This window comes from Macrotis lagotis, chromosome 4 (assembly GCF_037893015.1).
Source record: "Macrotis lagotis isolate mMagLag1 chromosome 4, bilby.v1.9.chrom.fasta, whole genome shotgun sequence".
NCBI lineage: Eukaryota > Metazoa > Chordata > Mammalia > Peramelemorphia > Peramelidae > Macrotis > Macrotis lagotis.
The window spans coordinates 9,022,498-9,041,675 of record NC_133661.1 but is presented as its reverse complement, the minus strand read 5'-3'; the positions used below and the strand labels follow the sequence as shown (position 1 = coordinate 9,041,675).

The following is a 19,178-nucleotide window of genomic DNA, read 5'->3' as shown; positions in this document are numbered from 1 at the left end:
ATTCTTTATCCTATACCATTTACCTCCTCAACTCTGCACCCAGCTAACGGTTCATTTGCATCATTTATCTAAGGAGAGAGAATGAAAAGGAGGAAGAGAAAAACAGGCAGAGAGACTGAAAGAGAGACAGAGAGAAAGAAGGGGGGGGGAGACACAGTGGTAGAGATAGAGCAGAGAGCAGACAAAGAGACAGACAGAGAGAAGAGAGAAGAGGGAGGGGAGAGGAAAGGAAGAGGGAAAGAGAGAATGAGGGTATCTGAGAGATGTAGAGCTAGTTTGTTTTGTTTATTTTTTGTTCTTCCCATTTGTTTTTCTCGTGTACATAGTTATCTTCATCTCTTCAGAATCATGATGAATTTCTCTAAGGAGGCTTTGTTGTATCTTGGGGTGCCATGGAATTAGTACCTTGTCATCTCCCAAGGGGAACATTTGGAGACGTTTAGCACTGACAGGAAATCCTGGTTGGATGGAGCCCTGGGATTCTCCACGTTATCCCTGTTATGTCTCATGTCTGATTGGTTATTGAACAAAGCTCTTAAGGGCCACAGCGGTGAAGATCATCTCTGGGAATTCCTGGAAGAGCTGAGTCTGCAAAGTGAGAGGTCAGAAGCTGTCTTGCAGCAAGTAAAGAATGATTTGTGTAGGTAGGCTCCAGAGAAGGGAGGCTTTGTAGTGGCACTTTAGGAGATGGGAGAGTATGTGTGAGAATGCGTAAGTGTGGATGAGAGTGTATGAGTGTGTGTGTGTGTGTGTGTGTGTGTGTGTGTGTGTGTGAGAGAGAGAGAGAGAGAGAGAGAGAGAGAGAGAGAGAGAGAGAGAGAGAGAGAGAGAGAGAGTGTCCTTTTAGGCAATGGGAGATTAAGCATGTGTGTAGAGCAAAAATGAGGGAAAGACTGAAGATGCAAGGGATGGAACTGGATGTGGGAAGGGAAGGGAGAGAAATGGACACTGGCTTCTTAAGAAGAAAGAAGAGGAAGGAAGAGAATCTCTCAACTTTAATAATAAGTCCCAACGCTAATCAGCACTGGGAGAGAGCTTCCTCATCAGTTATGGCTGAGCCATGTTTTTTTTTCCTGCTGTATTTTGCCATTTTACCAAGCTCACATGATTCCACATCATAAGGACTTCAAATACCCAGGAAGCCCCATTTGAGTGGGCTGCTGAGAAGATGCTTCAGTAAGACTGCGAGTAGTTTTCCATGGGCACCATCTTTTAAAGAAGTAGGAATGATATGAAATAGGAAACAGAAAGAAGCTTTTTACTCCAGAGAAGAGGAATTAGCTTTCCACTAGAAACAGAGATAAAATGGAAGAGATAAATTGAGAGGAAATATCAGAAAACACTTTCCTAACATTTAGCTTTCTTAACACTAAGCTTAAGTAGACCAGGAACCTTGGAAGGTTGTGAGCTCCCCTCCCTGGAGGACTTCAAGCAAAGGTACAGCTGGGTGGTGCCATAGCTAGTGAACTGGACTTGGAATCAGGAAGACCTGAGTTCAAATCTGAAAAGTCACTGTATGACCCTGAGCAAGTCACTTCTCCTCTGTTTGCCCTAGTTTCCTCAGTTGTAAAATGGGACTAACGATGGTACCTACTTCTTAAGGTTTACTGTGAGGGTCAAAAGAAGATAATAATTATAAATAGCAGTTTGCCAGTTGGCCCATAGTAGGCATTTCATCGATATTGGCTGTGATTATTATACAGGAGGGCTTATCTTTGGGATAGAGATGGGGTTAGCTGGTCCAACTCTGCAATTCTGGGGTTCCATAAAAATGCTCCTCGGGGGACTTTGTCCCTTTCCCTGAACCACCTTCCCAGGACAGAGAAACTGAACCCCAGGTGGGAAGTGGTCTCCTTGAATGTTCTCTGAGCACATGAAGAACTGGCTCACTGCCTGCTGGTGTCGAGGCCCACCCCAGTCCCTCTGGGAGCCCATGGGTAAAGGGGGTCCAGAGGCGGTCAAGAAGAGGTGACCTGGTCACCCATCACCCAGCTGGGCCACTCCTGTGCCTCTCAACTTGGCCTGGACCAAGGACATGGCCCAGCGAGTGTCTTATGTGTGCTCATTAGAACTCGCAACAGAAATACAGACGGAACAGGAGCCCCAGGAGAAAACTCTTCAAGCATTTCCCACAAAATAGTTCAATTCATTTGCTGTCAGGGGCCAGAGGAATTTCTTGAAAGGAGTTTCCTTGCAAGTTAATGAATGTAATAGGCCGGATTTCAGTGGGATCCAATTCTCCATGTTTGTTGAAATTCTTGGAATTGGAGGCCACGGGCTGTTGTAGCCATTCAAATTTCATGGAAAAATGCACATTTGTTGTCCTTTAAGAGTATTTACTTAATGGAAGATGTACATTTATACAGCTTCTGGGCATTTATTTTATAGAAAAATAGCTTTAAATCTTCTCCAATTCGTTTCTCCACCTGCCAACTTTCCTCGTAATACCCACAAGGGCCAAAGAAATGTCTCAATGTTTCTGTCTGTTATAACCAAGGAAAACGGATTAAATGTTACATGTTTGATTTAAGAATACAGTTCTTGTCCTTCCTAACTGACAGCGTGTCCTAACTCTGTCTGGGCAGGGGAAGTATGTGTCTCCAAACCTGAATAGGAGGCCCCTGGAACAGAGAGGACGGCCAGACTGAGCCGGGCCCATTACAGGCCTTTCCTGTGACAGCTGCATTCCCAGAAACCTTTCCAGACTGAACCAGACAGGGTTCCATACCTGCCAATGAAAGAGTAGGCTGGAAAACTCAGCTGCGAATATTCCACTGAGACCTTTCTGGGTGATGAACCTCCAGGGCTGCATTCTGTTAGCCCCTAAAGAATGGAGTGGGGACGCCTAGAAGGTGGAAGCCCAGGCAAACCCATCCCATAGATGGGAAGACTGATTCACCAAGAGCTGCTAAAACAGGAACACAGAGAGAGAGATGTGCGTCTACCCATCTCCAGGACAGAACTTCTGGGCATCCTGGCCCCTTGGGCTGGCAGGCTGGTAAAGCCTCTGGGCCCCTTCGCAGAATCATCTTGTTAATACATAAAATAAACACAAAGGAAGCCAATAATGCCAAAGTCCCAGACCCCAAAGACATGCTAGTGAAGCAATGGGTGTAATGCTCAAAGGAAAACCTGGTCACACACTGCCTGGGTAGCCCTGGACAGATCACTTTACCTTGAGAGAGACTCCCAGGATAAAAAGTGCAGAATAATTGCTAATCTGTATTGATAGATGAAGTTTCATGGAATCACAAGTTTAGTTCAGAGGGACATCAGAGGATATCCAGGCTAATCCTTCCTTTTATAGTTGAAGAAACTGAGGCTCAGAGGGATTACCTGATTCGTCCAGAACATAGAGCTGGTAAGGGTCTAAAAAAATCAGGATTTGCACCCCTCCCCCAGGGCTTTGCCCTACACCATCATGTTTGCCCTTCAGGGTTTCCTCCTAAGACTTTGCAATATCAATAAAATCACAAATCTTGTACAAAAATTAAAAATGCATACATCCTATGTCCCCATGCCTAGAAAAGCTGGGCTTAGTCAATGTATGTGCAAATAAATATTCACAAGTCTTCATATTTAGAGGGTGAGGGGTATACGTATATGTGTGTCTGTGTGTCTGTGTATGTGAGTGTATGTGCACGTCTATGCGTGTGTGTGTGTGTGTGTGTGTGTGTGTGTGTGTGTGTATGGGGGCCTCTCTACCAGTAAGAAGCCAAGAGGGCTGCAGACAGCAGACCTTACAGAGCGTGAGGGAGCCATTCCACCTGGGCCACGTTAGGGACTTTTCTGTGTTAAGGAATACACCAATGGGTAATAACCTTTGGCAACAGCAGCACATTCCTATTAGCTGAATAGGAACGACGTGAGATCATGGGCCCCACGGGTCTTATTTGGAACTACAAAAGGAGAGCGGCTTGGGTTTCAAAAGGCCGGTGATAAAATTCTCAACTACTGCTCTGCTCCCCTCTCTTCCTTTAGCCCTGCCTGCTGCAGGAGGGGGCTGTTCTCTCTCCCATGCTGTCTAGCGAAGGGTTCAAAGGCATTGTGAAATGAGAGGAACTTCAACATACGCCGGGCTTCAAATGCACCCAGACCAACGCTTCGTGCAAAGAGAAGCCAAGTGGAAAAGACCAAGAGGGAGATTTTGTTCCCCTACTTCAATTTTCAGAGCACATGGATTTAATTATCACATAAGGTGGGAAACAGGGCAGTCAGAGTGGCAGAATCCCTAGAAGCTTGGGAGTGGCTTCAGGGTCCGAGGGCCTGTTTCAAATCCTGCTGCAGACACTTTTTATGTGTGTGATCTTGGACAAGTCACCAGCAAACCTCCCTGGTCCTCCGTTTCCTCCTCTGTAAAGGGAGGAGTGGTCAAATTCAGTTGAATATTATTTAGAAAACAAGTTAACGTAATTTTTGTTGTTTTGTAATTTTACTTATTTTGTTAATCATTCCTCAATGCCATTTTAATCTGAGGAGTTCTGAGGGTTGGGATCTGGAAATATGATACTTCTGGACTATATAACCACCATGGTTCCTTCCAACCCTCAACCTATAATCCAATGTACTGGCATCAGAGAAAGGAAAACTTGGGTTCAAATCCTCCCTCCCTGGGAGGATTTTTTAAATAAAAATGTTTTCTTTAAGTTTAGGGAATAAAATAAGCATTTTTATAACATAGTATAATAAAAAAGGATGACTGCTCATGGAATTACATTTCCATTATATCCAACTCGCTATTCCTTTGAAATAGGTAATAAAGTTATCATGTGGATTTTTTCCCCCCTAGGGATGGTTCTACACCCTCTTTAGACAAAGTTGGCATCGTCATCAGGAGAGATCTTAGATACTGTTTTCCCTCGTCATCTGGTGATGGATTCCTATGCTCCAGTCACAGTCTGCTCTGGCTGCCCATATAAGACCGTTGGCTTGGACTAGGCTGTCAGTCTGAAGTCATGCATGATCTGGGAACAATAACTGAATCTGTGACCTCAGCCTCATTAGTTCCAAACTCAGAAAAGCATGGAGCTTCAGGTTACTAACCATCTCTTCCAAGGGAATTCTGGGCAGGCCAGTAGAGTCTATCAAAAATAAGACACACAATGTCTCCTCTAGGTCACAATGGAATACAAGGATTTCTCTAACTGATCCTAAGTTTTTCCATGTCTCTTTGGAAAGAAGATAAGTGAATACTGTGAAAGGACCTGAGAAAAGAAGATTCAAGGAGGAAGACTAGGTAGGTTCAGGTATCTGAAAGGTCACCATAGAGAGAGAGATTAGCCTGGTGTCCTTATCCCCACAGGAGGATAAGAAACAGTGAATGGGTTGAAGTAGAAAAGAGGCAAATGGAGATTGACCATTTTGGGGGGGATGAAATAGCTGACAATGAGCTATCCTGAGGCAGAGTGGCTTGCCCCACGAGTTAGGGGGTTTGTCTTTGCCAGATCTTCAAGCAAAGGCTGGATGACTACTCATCCCATATGTTATAGAGAGCATTTTGGAGGGATGGGAAGGATGTGGGTGGGTTAAACTAGACGGCCATGGCTAAATCTCTGGGAAATGGATTTCAAGCAATTACCTGAAATGAGACTGGAGGAACAGATCTGCTCAGGTAATGTAAAGTTATCAAGCTGAGGAAGTTTCTGGAAAATTGAGATTTAAGAAACAGTTCACTTTTTAATCAAGCCTCAGGGGGCAGGACCAGAAACACCTGGTTTGGCAATCAATATGTTGAACTCTCTTCTCAGCTTTGCTCAGTGAGACCCTGTCATCAGAGCCAAGGCCATGGCATCCATCCTAAGGTAACCTCATTGCTACCCTCCTCTTCATCCCAGTGCCCATTTTGAAAAAAAAAAAAGCACTTTCCGCAAAATACTATGCAAGTCAGGATATATTTGTGGTCTTATTCCTTCTCTTAGTATTGTTCCTACTTCTGAGAGGCAACTGAGTGAGAGGCAAGAGAACCCACTAGACTTGGAGAGCTCAAGGATCCCATCCCTACACTGCCCCTACACAGCTGTGTGGTCTTGGGTAGATCATTGGCCCTCTGCCCTCATCTGCAAAACTGGATGCAATGATCTCAAAGGTCTTTCCCACTCTGTCTCAGGGTGAGGTTGAGGGCCCTCCTTTATAGACCTGGGCTGAGAACCCAGGTTTCTGTCTGAGAGTCTTTGTTCTTTCCATGACATCTTTCTGTAATTCTGGGAACAAGGTGCAACTTTTCATAAAAAGTAATGACTGGGAAAGGGGAAGCCTTAAGTCAGCTATGATTTGTAAAACATGTTCCAGGGAAAGTTGGGATGAGGGTTGGGATGTATATCAAAGAGAGGATGAGGAACCTCTACCAGAGTAGACAAAACTGTTTTTTCCCCAGGAAGCCCAGACATCCATCTTTTGCCCCTATTGCCACAAAAGAGGCATTTGGAAAGAAATTATACTTGTCCTTTGGGGTCATACTGAGGGAGATCACATGTTCACATCTGGGCTTTTTGTAAACAACATAAATACACATCTGAACCCAATAAAAACCTGGATCTTACCCTCTTGAGAACTTCCAATCAATGGGGAAGTAAAGAGCAAGCCAAGTCAATGTATTATGAAAAATATGTGATCCTAAGTAAGTTTATTTTCTACATTTAAAAATATTATGTGGAGTAGGGGTCATCCTTGGGTTTCAGAAAAGATGGGGCAGTGGATATAGAGCCTGGAGTCAGGAAGACCTAAGTTCAAATTCAGCTCCAGATACCTAGCATCTGTGTTACCCTAGACAAGTCATTTAACCTCTTTTTACCTACATTTTTTCATCTATAAAATGGGTCTGACAATAACACTTACCTCCCAGGATTGTTGTGTGGATAAAATGAGATAATTATAAAGGTGCTTAGCACAGAGTAGGGACTCTATGAATGCTTATTCCCTACCCCTTTTGTGTTCCTCTTTCAAAGGTTTGCTGTGGAAATCAAATGAGATGGTCTATGTAAAATTCTTTGTAGCTCTGAAAGTGCCATTTAAACATCGCCAAATATACTTAAGAGTAACTTGTGACTAAACCGTGATATTATCACCAACTTCTGACATGACAGCCAAAGACTTGAAAGGCATCTTTAAAGGACCACTTGGTGACTTTAAGATTTACTTTGTTTCCCTTCACATCTTTGGCTGTCACCTGATGGGATTATTCCAGGTCTTCTGACTTAGTTCCAGGCTCTCCTTGTAATAAGATTCCATATTGACTTGTCTAATCTTTAATCTCCCCATATACTGGTTCATTCCCTACTACCTACAAACACTTCCAGATCTCCTCCAAACTTAAAAAAAAAAATACACCCTTAATTTGACCCTACCATGCCCTCCAATTTCTTATAGGAGTGTCTAATGACATCTTCCTCTTCTTTCTCAGTCATACTGTTAGAAAAAGTTGTCTATACCTATTGCTTCTATTTCCCCTTCTCTCATTCTTTAATCTTCTAGCCAGCTTTTGGCCTCATTGATCAACTGAAATTGCCCTCTTATCAGTGATTTCTTAATTATCAAATATGATTGTCTTTTCTCAATCCTTCTCCTGATGGCCTTTGACGCTCTTGACCATTTTCTCCTGCTTGATCTTCTCCTCTTTCTGAGCTTTCCTGGTTCCATTCTTTCCATTCCCTTTCTGTGTGATCTGATTGTTCTTTTCTCCTTCACTGGTAGATTGCCACTTGCCAACAGACTCACCAGCAATAAATGCCAGTGGTGGCATATGAAGCTAGGGTTTCTACCTCCAAAACCAGGAAAAAAGACAAAAAAATGTCCAGGAGAATACAGATTGAAACAACATGCTGAAGTAACAATTCCATCCAAGCAAGTTCTAACACTGAATACCTGGTCTCAGGGGATATTGCCAGTTGACTTGCTACTTCATGATGCCATCTCCCACTACATATAAAGGATGCTACATCCACAGTTTATCAGTGGCAGTTTCCTGTAGTGATGATGGATCACATTCTTTCTCCCTCCACCACCATGCCCATCCCTGTCAGGGCCCTGGTTCCCACTTCTATGGATTTGCAAGTTGCCTAACTGGAGTCGAGGCTATATCTATGGCCATTAAAATAGAGACCATCTTGTGTGGTCTCCACAAGAAACAGACCCATGACCTTGGCATCAGGAGCAATGTGTGTTACCCAACAATACCAGTATGACTAACAATAGCTTCTTGTCATCCAGTGGTAACCTCAAAGACATGTGGTAAAAATCACCATTGAGACATCATCTCAATGGGATTTCAAGCCTTTCCTTACCAAGAAGTTGTCAAAACAGCCAACCTGTATGTCCCCTTGCCAAGGTCGGCATGGGAAAATGTCTCTAAAATATCAAGGGAATGTTTCTCCCAAGCTGGGCTGATATGACTATTATTATAGCCATACCTGATTTGTACATTATGAATTCAATTTGCAAGAGTTTGAATGAAACAAAGTGCCAATCATGCAGTTGGATTTTTGTAGCTAGCAACCCATCCTTCTTAAAGCTTGCTTTAGGTCACAAGACTATCTGGGAACCAAATTAACAGCATCCACCCCATTCTTGTTCCTCATGTGAAGGTGCTTTAGTGGAGCCCCTTCAGAAAGAGGCCCCTAGTTTTGGTAATCTCAAGTCCTTAGTGAGGAGAATGCCTGGTTTTAATTAAGGGCCCATTCTAAAAATAACTCCTCAGAAACAAGGGGCAAAGCCATCTGGGCTATCTCGACAAGGATCTCATGTTCTGAGAGATTCCTTGACACATCCCATGGGCTAGGTCAGTTAGGAACACTTAGCCCAAACCACATGAACAGGAATTGGAAAAGTCTAAGCAAAATCCATCTAGATAGGAAATTTCAACATATACTTGAAATGCTCATGAATAAACTGATACTATGTTTTTAATATTAACGTTCCCCAAAGGGCAACAGAAGGACATATGGCAGACGTGAGCAATATGTTACCACTGAAAAATTCCAGGAGAAGTAACCCAAAAAGCTTTTGCAAAGGAGATGTATGAATGGAAAAGAAGGCTGGCTGTGCCTGTCACTGGTGCCAGGAATAACTGGTCCATGTCTCCAGTTCCTTATGTGGGACCAGGAAGATGTAACATTCTTCCCTTGATCAAATAGCAAGGATGGGTGTGCTGCCAAGAGTTCTAGAACAGGGCTTCTTAACTGTTTTTATTCACAATCTCCGAGGTAGACCAGTGAAGTCTGCAGACCCTTACTCAAAATCATGTTCTTAAATGTTTTAAACTGTTTTAAAGCAAAATAGGCAGGATGGCAAAGGAACCCAATCACATGGAAATAAAGATGTAATTCCCATCCATATTCATTTACTCATTAAAAGTCTATCCATGGTTAAGAAGGTCAGATCTAGAGGAAAGCCTCAGTAGATCCTATAATGGAAGATTATAGAAGACTATGGACAAGAGTTATTCATGATGAGGAAGGTGACTTACAACCCAAACTGCTAAAATGAAAGTTCATGTATGAGAATATAGGTCTGTAGATAAATCAAAGTATCAAATATTAATTAATCTGAATTGAATGAAAGAAAATAAAAACCTATATGTGAAAGATTTTTTTAGAGAAGAAATGACATAAGAATTCCTTTATAAAAGATGTTTTCAGTTTAAGATATTGGTAAATCTATCAGTAAAAGCTAAACATTAATGAAATCAACAAAAATGGAATATTTTAAATGAAAAAAATTATCATTTTTCTACATGAAAAATTCAGAGCTCTTCTATCTAACTATATAATAACTGGCTGTCTGACAAAAATGAATGTTTAGCAAATGTGAAGAATGCTGTAATCTCATGGTCTCACAGAAATTATAATATAATACCAAAACAATATGGACTCTATCTTCTAACAAATAAAGCCTTCAACATAGCCGAGGAAAACAATCTTAAAATGTACAGGAAAGTGAACCAAAAAATTCAGAAAATATTTAGAACTGACCTTAGGTGGGATGCTACTGAGTGGATTCCATGATTCTCCATTCAGAAGGGAGGGGCTGACGATCTTGTAACTGTCAGGATGGTCTCTAGATTTTGTTGACAGTCCAGAGATTCCCAAGGGGTTCTCCATGCTTACATCTGTAAAGACAAACAGTCCACAGGTTTATATCTTATTGAAGGACAGAATGGCAGCTTACTACTGAAATGACTTGATTTCCCAAGATTTATAAAATTACAATGAGAAGGAAATTCAACCTCATTTTACAGCAAAGTAAACTGACATCCGTAAGAGCTAGGTTACTTGACCTAAAATGGCATTTTGGGGATTCCAAGCTGTTCTCTGGCTCCAAGTCCCATTTTCCTTTCATTAGCCTGTCCTTGCCTCCCCCATGGTGCCTAAACTGAACCTTGAAGGAAGGGAAGAATTTCAACCATCAAAAGACAAGGAGAGAAACATGTTCCAGTCACAAGGGGCAGCCCACACAAATTTGTAGATGGAGAGGGAAGGGAACTATGCCACCCAAAGCATTAACTTGTACACCCCTTTTCACCTAGTAATATGTATCTACTAGCCCTAAACCCTGAAGAAATGTCATGGTCTTCTAAAATAAAGGGCAAATATCACATTCTTTCTTACCACAAAAAGATCTGATGTGAATATTTTTGTCCATGGAGGTCCTTTCCCTCTTTCTTTAATTTCTGCAGGTTAGGGCAGCTAGGTGGCACAGTGGATAGAGTACTGACCCTGAAGCCAGAAGGACCTGAATACAAATTCAACCTCAGATACTTGCCACATTTTAGCTGTGTGATCTTGGGCAAGTCACATAACTCTGATTGCCTCATTTCCAGGACCATCTCCAGTCATCCTGATTCATATCTAGCCACTGGACTCTGATGGCTCTGGAGGAGAAAGTGAGGCTGGTGACTTGGCACAATACCCCACTCACTTAAATCCAGTTCATGTGCTGGCCATCATCATTCACATCAGCTCTTTTTGTGGTAAGAAAGAACTAGAAACTGGGGAGATGTCTTTCAATTAAAGAATGGCTGAACCCATAAAGTTGTATGAATGTAATGGAATGCTATAGCACCATAAGGAATGACAACAGAGATGGTTTCAGAGAAACCTCAAAGACTTGCATGAACTAATGCAGAAGGAAATGAGCAGAACCAGGAAACAATTTGCACACTAATAATGTTTGTAAAGACAAACAACACTGAATTCTCTAAGAACTCTGATTAGTGCAATGAAAAACCATGTTTCCAAAGGACCAATGATGAAGTCTGAGAAAGATTATAGACTGAAGATATAGAAAAAATTGACTTTTAAAATTTTTTTTTGACATGGTTGAGGTGGAATTTGTTTTGGTTGACATTGTATATTTGGGTTTTTTTGTGTTTTTTAAATTTTTTTGCAAGGCATAAATGTTAAGTGATTTGCCCAAGGTCACACAGCTAGGTGTCTTAAGCTGGTTTTGAACTCAGGTCCTCCTGACTCCAGGGCCAGTGCTCTATCCACTGCACCGAAAATGTAGATTTGTTGCAAACATTCTTTTCTTTTTCTTTTTTAAATGGAGAGGTAAGGTGGGTAAGAAAGAAAATAAATGCCTATTAATTGAAAAAAAAAGTTGAATTCAAGCTTTTAAAAAATTATACAATGGATCCATCAGGTTGGAATGTAGAGGGCCAGAAGGGGAGTTGAGCTCAACAGCCCTGGAAAGATAAGAAGGAACCACGTTGGGACGGGCAGGCTCTAAAGGCCAGGCCAGGAATGTACATTTTCCCCACTGGGGAGCAGGCAGCCAATATGAGGCTAATTCCCTTTGGCCACACTTTGCTGAGACTAATTTGAGCCGCTTCAATGAGTCACTTACATTCAGGGTGAGTCTCCTCCCCTCCTTGGTCTTGGCTGCTCGGCGGCCAGGCAAGGCATGGCCAGAGCATGAGGTCCACCCAGAGGGACCCTGCTTTCTGTTCCCCCAGCTGATGTGGAGTTCAGTCTTCACCAATCAAGACACCCTGTGTTTCACCCCATCTCTATAAAAATATCCACAGAACCTTTTTCTTTCCTCGAGAGTGCCCCTATCTTTTTTTTCTTCACCAAATCCAGTGCGAGCTTTTAAACAAATGCTGCTGATGAGGTCAGCTCCTGGCTTTTTCATTAGATCCTATTCTATCCCATAAGGTAAAGGATGATCCCAGACTTCCTCTTCTGCAAGCTCCATTTCTTCAGCTGGTCCTCATCATTTTTCGGGTCTGACTCATAATCATGCAGTTTTAAGTTACTAAGGACTGCACATTTATTGGGCACAAATGGTATTGAAATTTTAATCCTAGACATTTTACAGGTCCCCAAATACTTTTAAAGCCACACCATTGTATCATACTTTTGGTGGAAGTCTGCAGTTAGAATTCAGTTTAACAAGTTAGACCAAGATTTTACAAAGGATTAATACTCAAAACTGTTGGCGGTCGGAAATTAATTGTCTCTCCAGAAACTCAACTAGGTATTGGATGACTCATCAGAAGGCTCCAGAAACAGAAAAAAGCAGAGACCCAAGACAGAGCTGGGGTCACACACCCCAAAGGGCAGACCCCTCCAACCATTCCCTCTTTGACATATTTATACGTGGATGATTAAAGAAGAGAGCCTTTCATTACAGAGGTGACATTTATCACTAAATGATTCTGAAGGCAAAATTAGGCCTAACATCTAGTCAGATGTGAACAGAATTATCTGACTTTCCCTCTTAGCTACAGTCTCCTGCCATCTGGAATACTAGAGAGAGTATTAGATTAGAAGGGAGAACCTGGATTCAAATCTTCTCTGGTCACTTTAGTAAAAAGAATGTATCTGAAGTCTGAGGACTTGCCTCCATCTCTTAGACCCAAGTGACCTTGGGCAGGACACCTAATCTCACTCAATTTAAGTTCCTCATCTGTAAAATGAGAGGGATAGAACAGATGACCTTTAAAGTTCCATCCAGCTTCTTCTACTTTCTGAGCCTCGGTTTCCTCATCTGTAAAATGAGAGGATTGGACTGGATGTTAGCTGAGGTCTTTCTAGTCTAAACAGAACTTTTGTGTAGACTTTGTGTCAGTTTTCAACATAGGTTTTTGGGAGAAGAGAATTCTTATTAGTGATTAAGTGAAAGTTAACAAGGATTTGCTAACCCTAAGTCAGAGCTGTTTAATGCAGTAGGGTTTGAATCAGCACAAGACATGGGCAGACACAAGGACAGACAACCTTAGCACTCTGGCTTTTGTTTGCCCCCACTTAGGGAGTTCTGGGGTACTCATTGCTCCTGTAGCTATGTCCTGAAAAAGGTGAGAGCTGTATTTATTAGGGAGAGGCTTAATGGTACTCACTCATTTGGGAACACACATAGAGGGTGAATGAGGACTTATGTATTTATGATTCACCCACATACAAATACATGGATTTGTATATGTGTAGCACTTGGGTTTTAGCCTTCTCTATCCTATCTATCTCTGATCATCATACTTAGAACTTCAATAGTCATGTTGATGTCCTTTCTGTCACCTTCTCAACTCCTATGAAATAAGAATTCCCATTCTTCAAGAAGTGGGGTTTGCCACATCTTATCCCTCATCATCCTTGGAAACAAATACATCACACCCTATTCTATCCTATAATGTAAAGGATGATCCCGGCTCTCAGGGTTTCTTTTCTTCAGCTGGTCCTCAGAATTTGTGGGGAGACTGTCTCATATTCAGTCAGGTAAAGGCTGCCCATACTAGCCCCCAAAGTCGTCTTTTCTGCTCAGAGATGCTGTGATGGACTACTTATGAACTCAGGAAGAAGCAGATGGTTCTGTGGCTGGCTGAGTATTTCCAAAGAATACTCAAATTCAAACTCAGTCTGGAAAGTCCTTGAATACTGTCTAATTCTTCTCTTTGCTAGAAGGTCATAGGAAAAGTTAAAGGGAGTTGCATTGGATTTAACTAAGGCTGCCTCTATATACCTAATGCCAAAAAACAGTCTGTTAATCATATAGGTCATATACAAATATCCAAATATTTAGAGAAAATATGCAGATGGTGAAATACTTTAGTTCTATGATCCCTAAGGGCAGAACAAACAACAATACATTTGAGACTACACATAGGTTATAGTGCTGGAGATACAAAGAAGAGAAAAAATGTGGTCGCTGCCCCCTCCAGTCCCATTAAAGAAGTGGGAAGAGCTGTAAGACTGGCTGGAGTCAGAGAACTGGGGTTTGAATCCTGCCTCTACCCCCTCATTACCTCTGAGATCCTGGGCAAGTCACTCAACCTCTCTTGGCCTTAGTTGTCTCCTCATAAAATGAGAGAGCAGTTGGTGGTACAGTGGACAGAGCAGTGACCCTGGACTCAGTAAGTCCCGGGTTCAAATTCGTCCTTGACACTTACTAGCTGTATAACCCTGGGCAAGTCACTTAATGCTGACTGCCTCACCAAAAAGAAGAAATGAGGAAGGCTTACCTAGATAGCCTCAGAGGTCTATTATAGCTCCAGCCCTATGATCCTTGAAGATGCTTTTGTTTCTAATTTCCACAGTGAACTTACTGAGGAGACAGTGATGGTCTTTGTCAGACTTTAGAGACTGAGGCAGGGTGAGCTTTCTTTATCCTCAATGTATACCATTCCTGAAGCCATGTCTGATCTCTCAGAGTAATACAATATCCTCCTGGAGGTGTTTGCCATCACAATCTCTCTTGTGATAAGGTTTGCTTATGTATTTATACACTGAGTATTTCTTTAACATGATGCAAATAAAAATGTTATTTGTGCAACATGGCTAGACAGAATGGATTCCACACAGCTGGGAGATATCAGGGTTTATTTTATAGAGTCATCTCAGTGACAAACCATAAAAGCAAATCTTGAATGATTTGTACATAGTCCGAGATAACCAGGCAAACAAAAGAAAATATGACCTGATAAAATATACAGTTTGCATACATTTTATATTTTACAATATTTGGGCACCAACAGAACACAGTTGGCTCAACAAAGACAGAAACAGTTTACATTAGCAAAGAAGACACACTTTGTCCCTATTTACAGAAATATCCTCTCTCTTGCACTTCTCATTTTTTAAATATTTTATTCTTTTGAGCTTCATAAAGGAAACAGCCTTTTAAATATTTTTATTTTTAATGTTGATGACTTCTGGAGTAATCAGCTCTCTCTTCTTTATGAGTAGCATGACTCTTTTTTCCCCTATTCATCCTCTCTTATATGACTGCTTCTCTTTAGATAGAAGGGAAAGGCCAAGGCCATTTACATCTTCAAACATGGTGGCTTGTTGTAAATCAACTGGAAAGTTGAGGTGGGGGAGGCTGGGGTGGGGGGAGAGGCTGTGCGGGTTGACCTTGGGAATGACTATAAGTTTCCTTGAACCCTATAACCATATCCCAGCTCTTCTGTTCATTCTTATTTTTGGTAATTCCTGGATCCTTTATGGATCTCTTTCCTAGTTCTCATTTCTCTATTGTTTCTGTTGTTGCTTACCTATCCCTGCATCATGAAATGTCAACAGTCAACAGTCCTGATCCATCTGTGCCCTGATTCACTTTCCAGCTTGACTATCAGGTCCCAGAGCATGCTCACAGGGATATCTGTTTTCCATCCTGCTCCTTCCCTGTTTTCTACCCAGAACTCATCAGTGCAAGCTTCCACCCAAGCAAATGGGGAACTTCTCCTAAAAGATCATTCATTTGAAGTTAGAGAATCCTTAGAGAGCACAGACAAAATGAACAGAATGAGATGCAGAGAAGGGAGTTAGAAGAGACTGAATTTGAACTTGGTCATCTGACACCAAACCTGTTGCTTTTCCTATTAAACTGAAGGGAAAGGGGAAGTGAGCCCTGCCCCTCATTTTGCTATGTTCCCCAGTGCCTTAGGTCCAATTCTATAAAACCTCTGAAGACTGGCCCAGATTTAATACTTAGGTAAAAAATATTAAAACTGAAAAAGTCACAAAGAAGACCATCATGGAGTTTCCATTCCTGTTAAGTCAGACCTCAGTGGATGTCTGAAGGCCACGGGGGAACATGGGTACCAGGAGATCTTCAGGGAGGACAAGATTGCCATCAACTTAGGATGACATTAAGAAGAAAAATCACCAACAACATAATCTGCCCATATGGTTGAACAGGAAGTGGGTCCAATCCAAGAGTCGAGGAAGAGCTGAACAGAGAAAGGGCCTGGCCACCTTCCCCTTTGGAGGGACGGCCTCTTGGTCAGGCCAGAAGAGAAGCAGGATGACCTTTGCTCTAAACTTCAAATTATCTTTAAATTGCTAACAAAAAAAGAATGGCCTAAGAAACTCATTCATCAGGTAGTCTAACTCAATGCTGGCCCAAAATCCTGTGGATCAAACAAGGGGGCTCATTTTTTCAAGGCAATGCCAGGGTAAAGACAGGCCAGCTGACAACAAAAGAACTCTTAAAATGCCCCACTTTTTCAGATTCCTATCTGGACCCTCAGCAAGATAACACTGGCAAGTTTCAATCCATCTCTGACAGTTACTCAAGTTGAAATTTATAGAGAGATAGAGTTAAAGAGAAGAGATAAAGGTTAAAGAGAAGAACAAAATGAGAAAAGGTTAATGAAGCAAGATCATGAGGCCAACAGGTTTGGGAAACTCAACTGTTTAATGTATTCTCAGGTGACTGGAAGGTGTGTCAGTGAAGTTTCCTGCACCAAATCTTAGGTGCAGTGAATAAGGTGACTCATGGGATCAAGACCCAGAGGGACCTTTAGAGGTTAGGCAGTCAGACCCCTTCATTCACAGATAAGGCAACTGAAGCACAGAAGTAGTTCAGTAACTTACTCAAGGTCCCATGGGAATGAGAGCCATCATCTTCTCTAACCCCATTACACAGATGTGGACCCCGAGGTCCAAGATTAAGTGAATGACTCACCCAAATTGGCACAAATGAGGAAATGACAAAGCCAGGATTTGACTACTTGGGTTCAAGATGCAGGAAAACAAGCAAATGTAATACACATTGTTGGTTTTTGTCCTTTGTCTTCAAAGAGGACTGATGACATCCCAAGGGCATGTCTTCAGTTATGTGTGAATTAAACTTAATTAAGTCACAAAATCATCAACTTCACTGCCTCTTCTAGAGTCATCAAAGTCCAATGGTAGGTCAAAAACCAAGATGACAACTGCAATGGAAAATTAAATGTAATAAAGGGCCATGGAAAGATAGATTAAAAAGCAATTGGAAACTAAATAATCTAATTCTAAGGAATCAGTGAATCATACAACAAATCATTGAAACAATAATTTCTTCAAAGAGAATAACAATGAGACAATATACCAAAATTTATGGGATGCAGTCAAAAGCAGCACTTGGGGAAATTTTATATTTCTAAATGCTTATATGAATAAAATAAAGGGGAGATCAATGAAATGGTCATGTAACTAAAAAAGTTTTAAAAAGGACAAATTAAAAATCCCCAATTATATGATGAAGTTGTGAAATTCAAAAGAGAAATTAAAAAAACTTAAAGTAGTAAAATTATTTAAGGCAATGGGGTTAAATGACTTGCCCAAGGTCACACAGCATGGCATTTATTAAGTGTCTGAGGTCAGATTTGAATTCAGGTACTCCTGACTCCAGGGCACTCTATCCACACTGGGCTACCTAGCTGACCCAAAAGTAGGAAAATTATTGAAATAATAAATAAAACCAAGAGTTTATTTTATGAAAAAATAAAATAAAATAGATAAACCTTTGGCTAATTTGATTTAAGGAAGAAAGAAGAAAAACAAATTACCAGTATCAAAAATGAAAATGATGAATTCACTATCAAAGAAGAAACTAAAGAAATATTTAGGAGCTATTTTGCTCAACTGTATGATAAAAAATCTAATAATTTTAATGACATGGACAAATATTTATAAAAATATAAGTTTTCTAGATAATAGAAGAGGAAATAAAAAATTTAAATTACCCCACTTTAGAAAAAGAAGTTGAACAAGCAATCAATGAACTCCCTAAGGAAAAAAACTCCAGGGTCAAATGGATTTACAAGTAAATTTTACAAAATATTTAAAGAACAATTTATTCCAAAACTATATAAACTGTTTGGAAAAATAGGGGAAGGGGTCCTGCCAAATTCCTTTTATGACATAAACATGGTGCTGATACCTAAACAAGGAAGAGCCAAAATAGAGAAAGAAAATTAGAGATCAATTTCCCTAATGAATATTGATGCAAAAGTTTTGAATAAAATATTAGCAAAGAGATTACAGCAATTTATCATGAGGATAATTTGCCATAACCAGATGTGATTTATACCAGGTAGGCAGGGATGGTTCAATATTAGTAAAACACTCCAGATAATTGACCATATCATTAACAAAATAGAAAAGGAATTATATGATATCTCAATAGATGCAGAAAATGCTTTTGAGAAAATACATCACCCATTCCTTTTAAAAACACCAGAGAACATAGGAATAAATGGAGCTCTCCTTAAAAAGAGAAGTAGTATCTATTTAAAACCCATCAACAAACATTATCTACAATAGGGATAAACTGAAAACTTTTCCAATAAGATCAGGGGTGAAACAAGAATGTTCATTATCACAAGTATTATTCAATATTGTATTAGAAATTTGAGCTTTAATAATAAGAAGAAATTGAAGGAATCAGAATAGACAATGAGGAAACAAAACTGTTATTCTTTGCAGATGATGAATCCTAGATAATTAACTAAAAACAACTTGAAATAATTAACAACTTTAGCGAAGTTACAAAATATGAAACAAACTCACATAAATCATCAGTATTCCTCTATCTAATCAACAAAGCCCAGCAGCAAAAGAAAGAAAGAGAAATTCCATTTAAAATAACTGGACAATAGAAAATATTTGGGATTCTATCTGCCAAGCAAACCTAGGAACTATATGAACAAAATTACAGAACACTTCACACAAATAAAATCAGATCTAAAAATTTGGAAAATTATCAATTGTCCATGGGGAGATGAAGCTAATATAATAAAAATGACAATTTATTCAATGTCATACCATCAAACTACCAAAAATTATTTTATAGAGCTAGAAAAAAATAGTAACAAAATTAATCCAGATGTATAAAAAGTCAAGAATATCAAGGGAAAATACTTTTTAAAAATGCAGAGGAAGGTAGTTTAGTCATATCAGATCTAAAATTAAATCATAAAATGG

The 19,178-nt window shown here is 40.5% G+C and overlaps 1 protein-coding gene across 1 annotated transcript in view; it reads right to left on the bottom strand.

Moving 5' to 3' along the window:
• ADAM12 (ADAM metallopeptidase domain 12) overlaps positions 1 to 19,178 on the bottom strand; it is a 371,590-nt gene that overhangs the window by 320,292 nt on the left and 32,120 nt on the right. Inside the window, exon 2 of the mRNA XM_074232182.1 lies at positions 9,966 to 10,102. Coding sequence (XP_074088283.1) covers positions 9,966 to 10,102 — 137 coding nt within the window. The remainder of the gene's footprint in view (positions 1 to 9,965; positions 10,103 to 19,178) is intronic.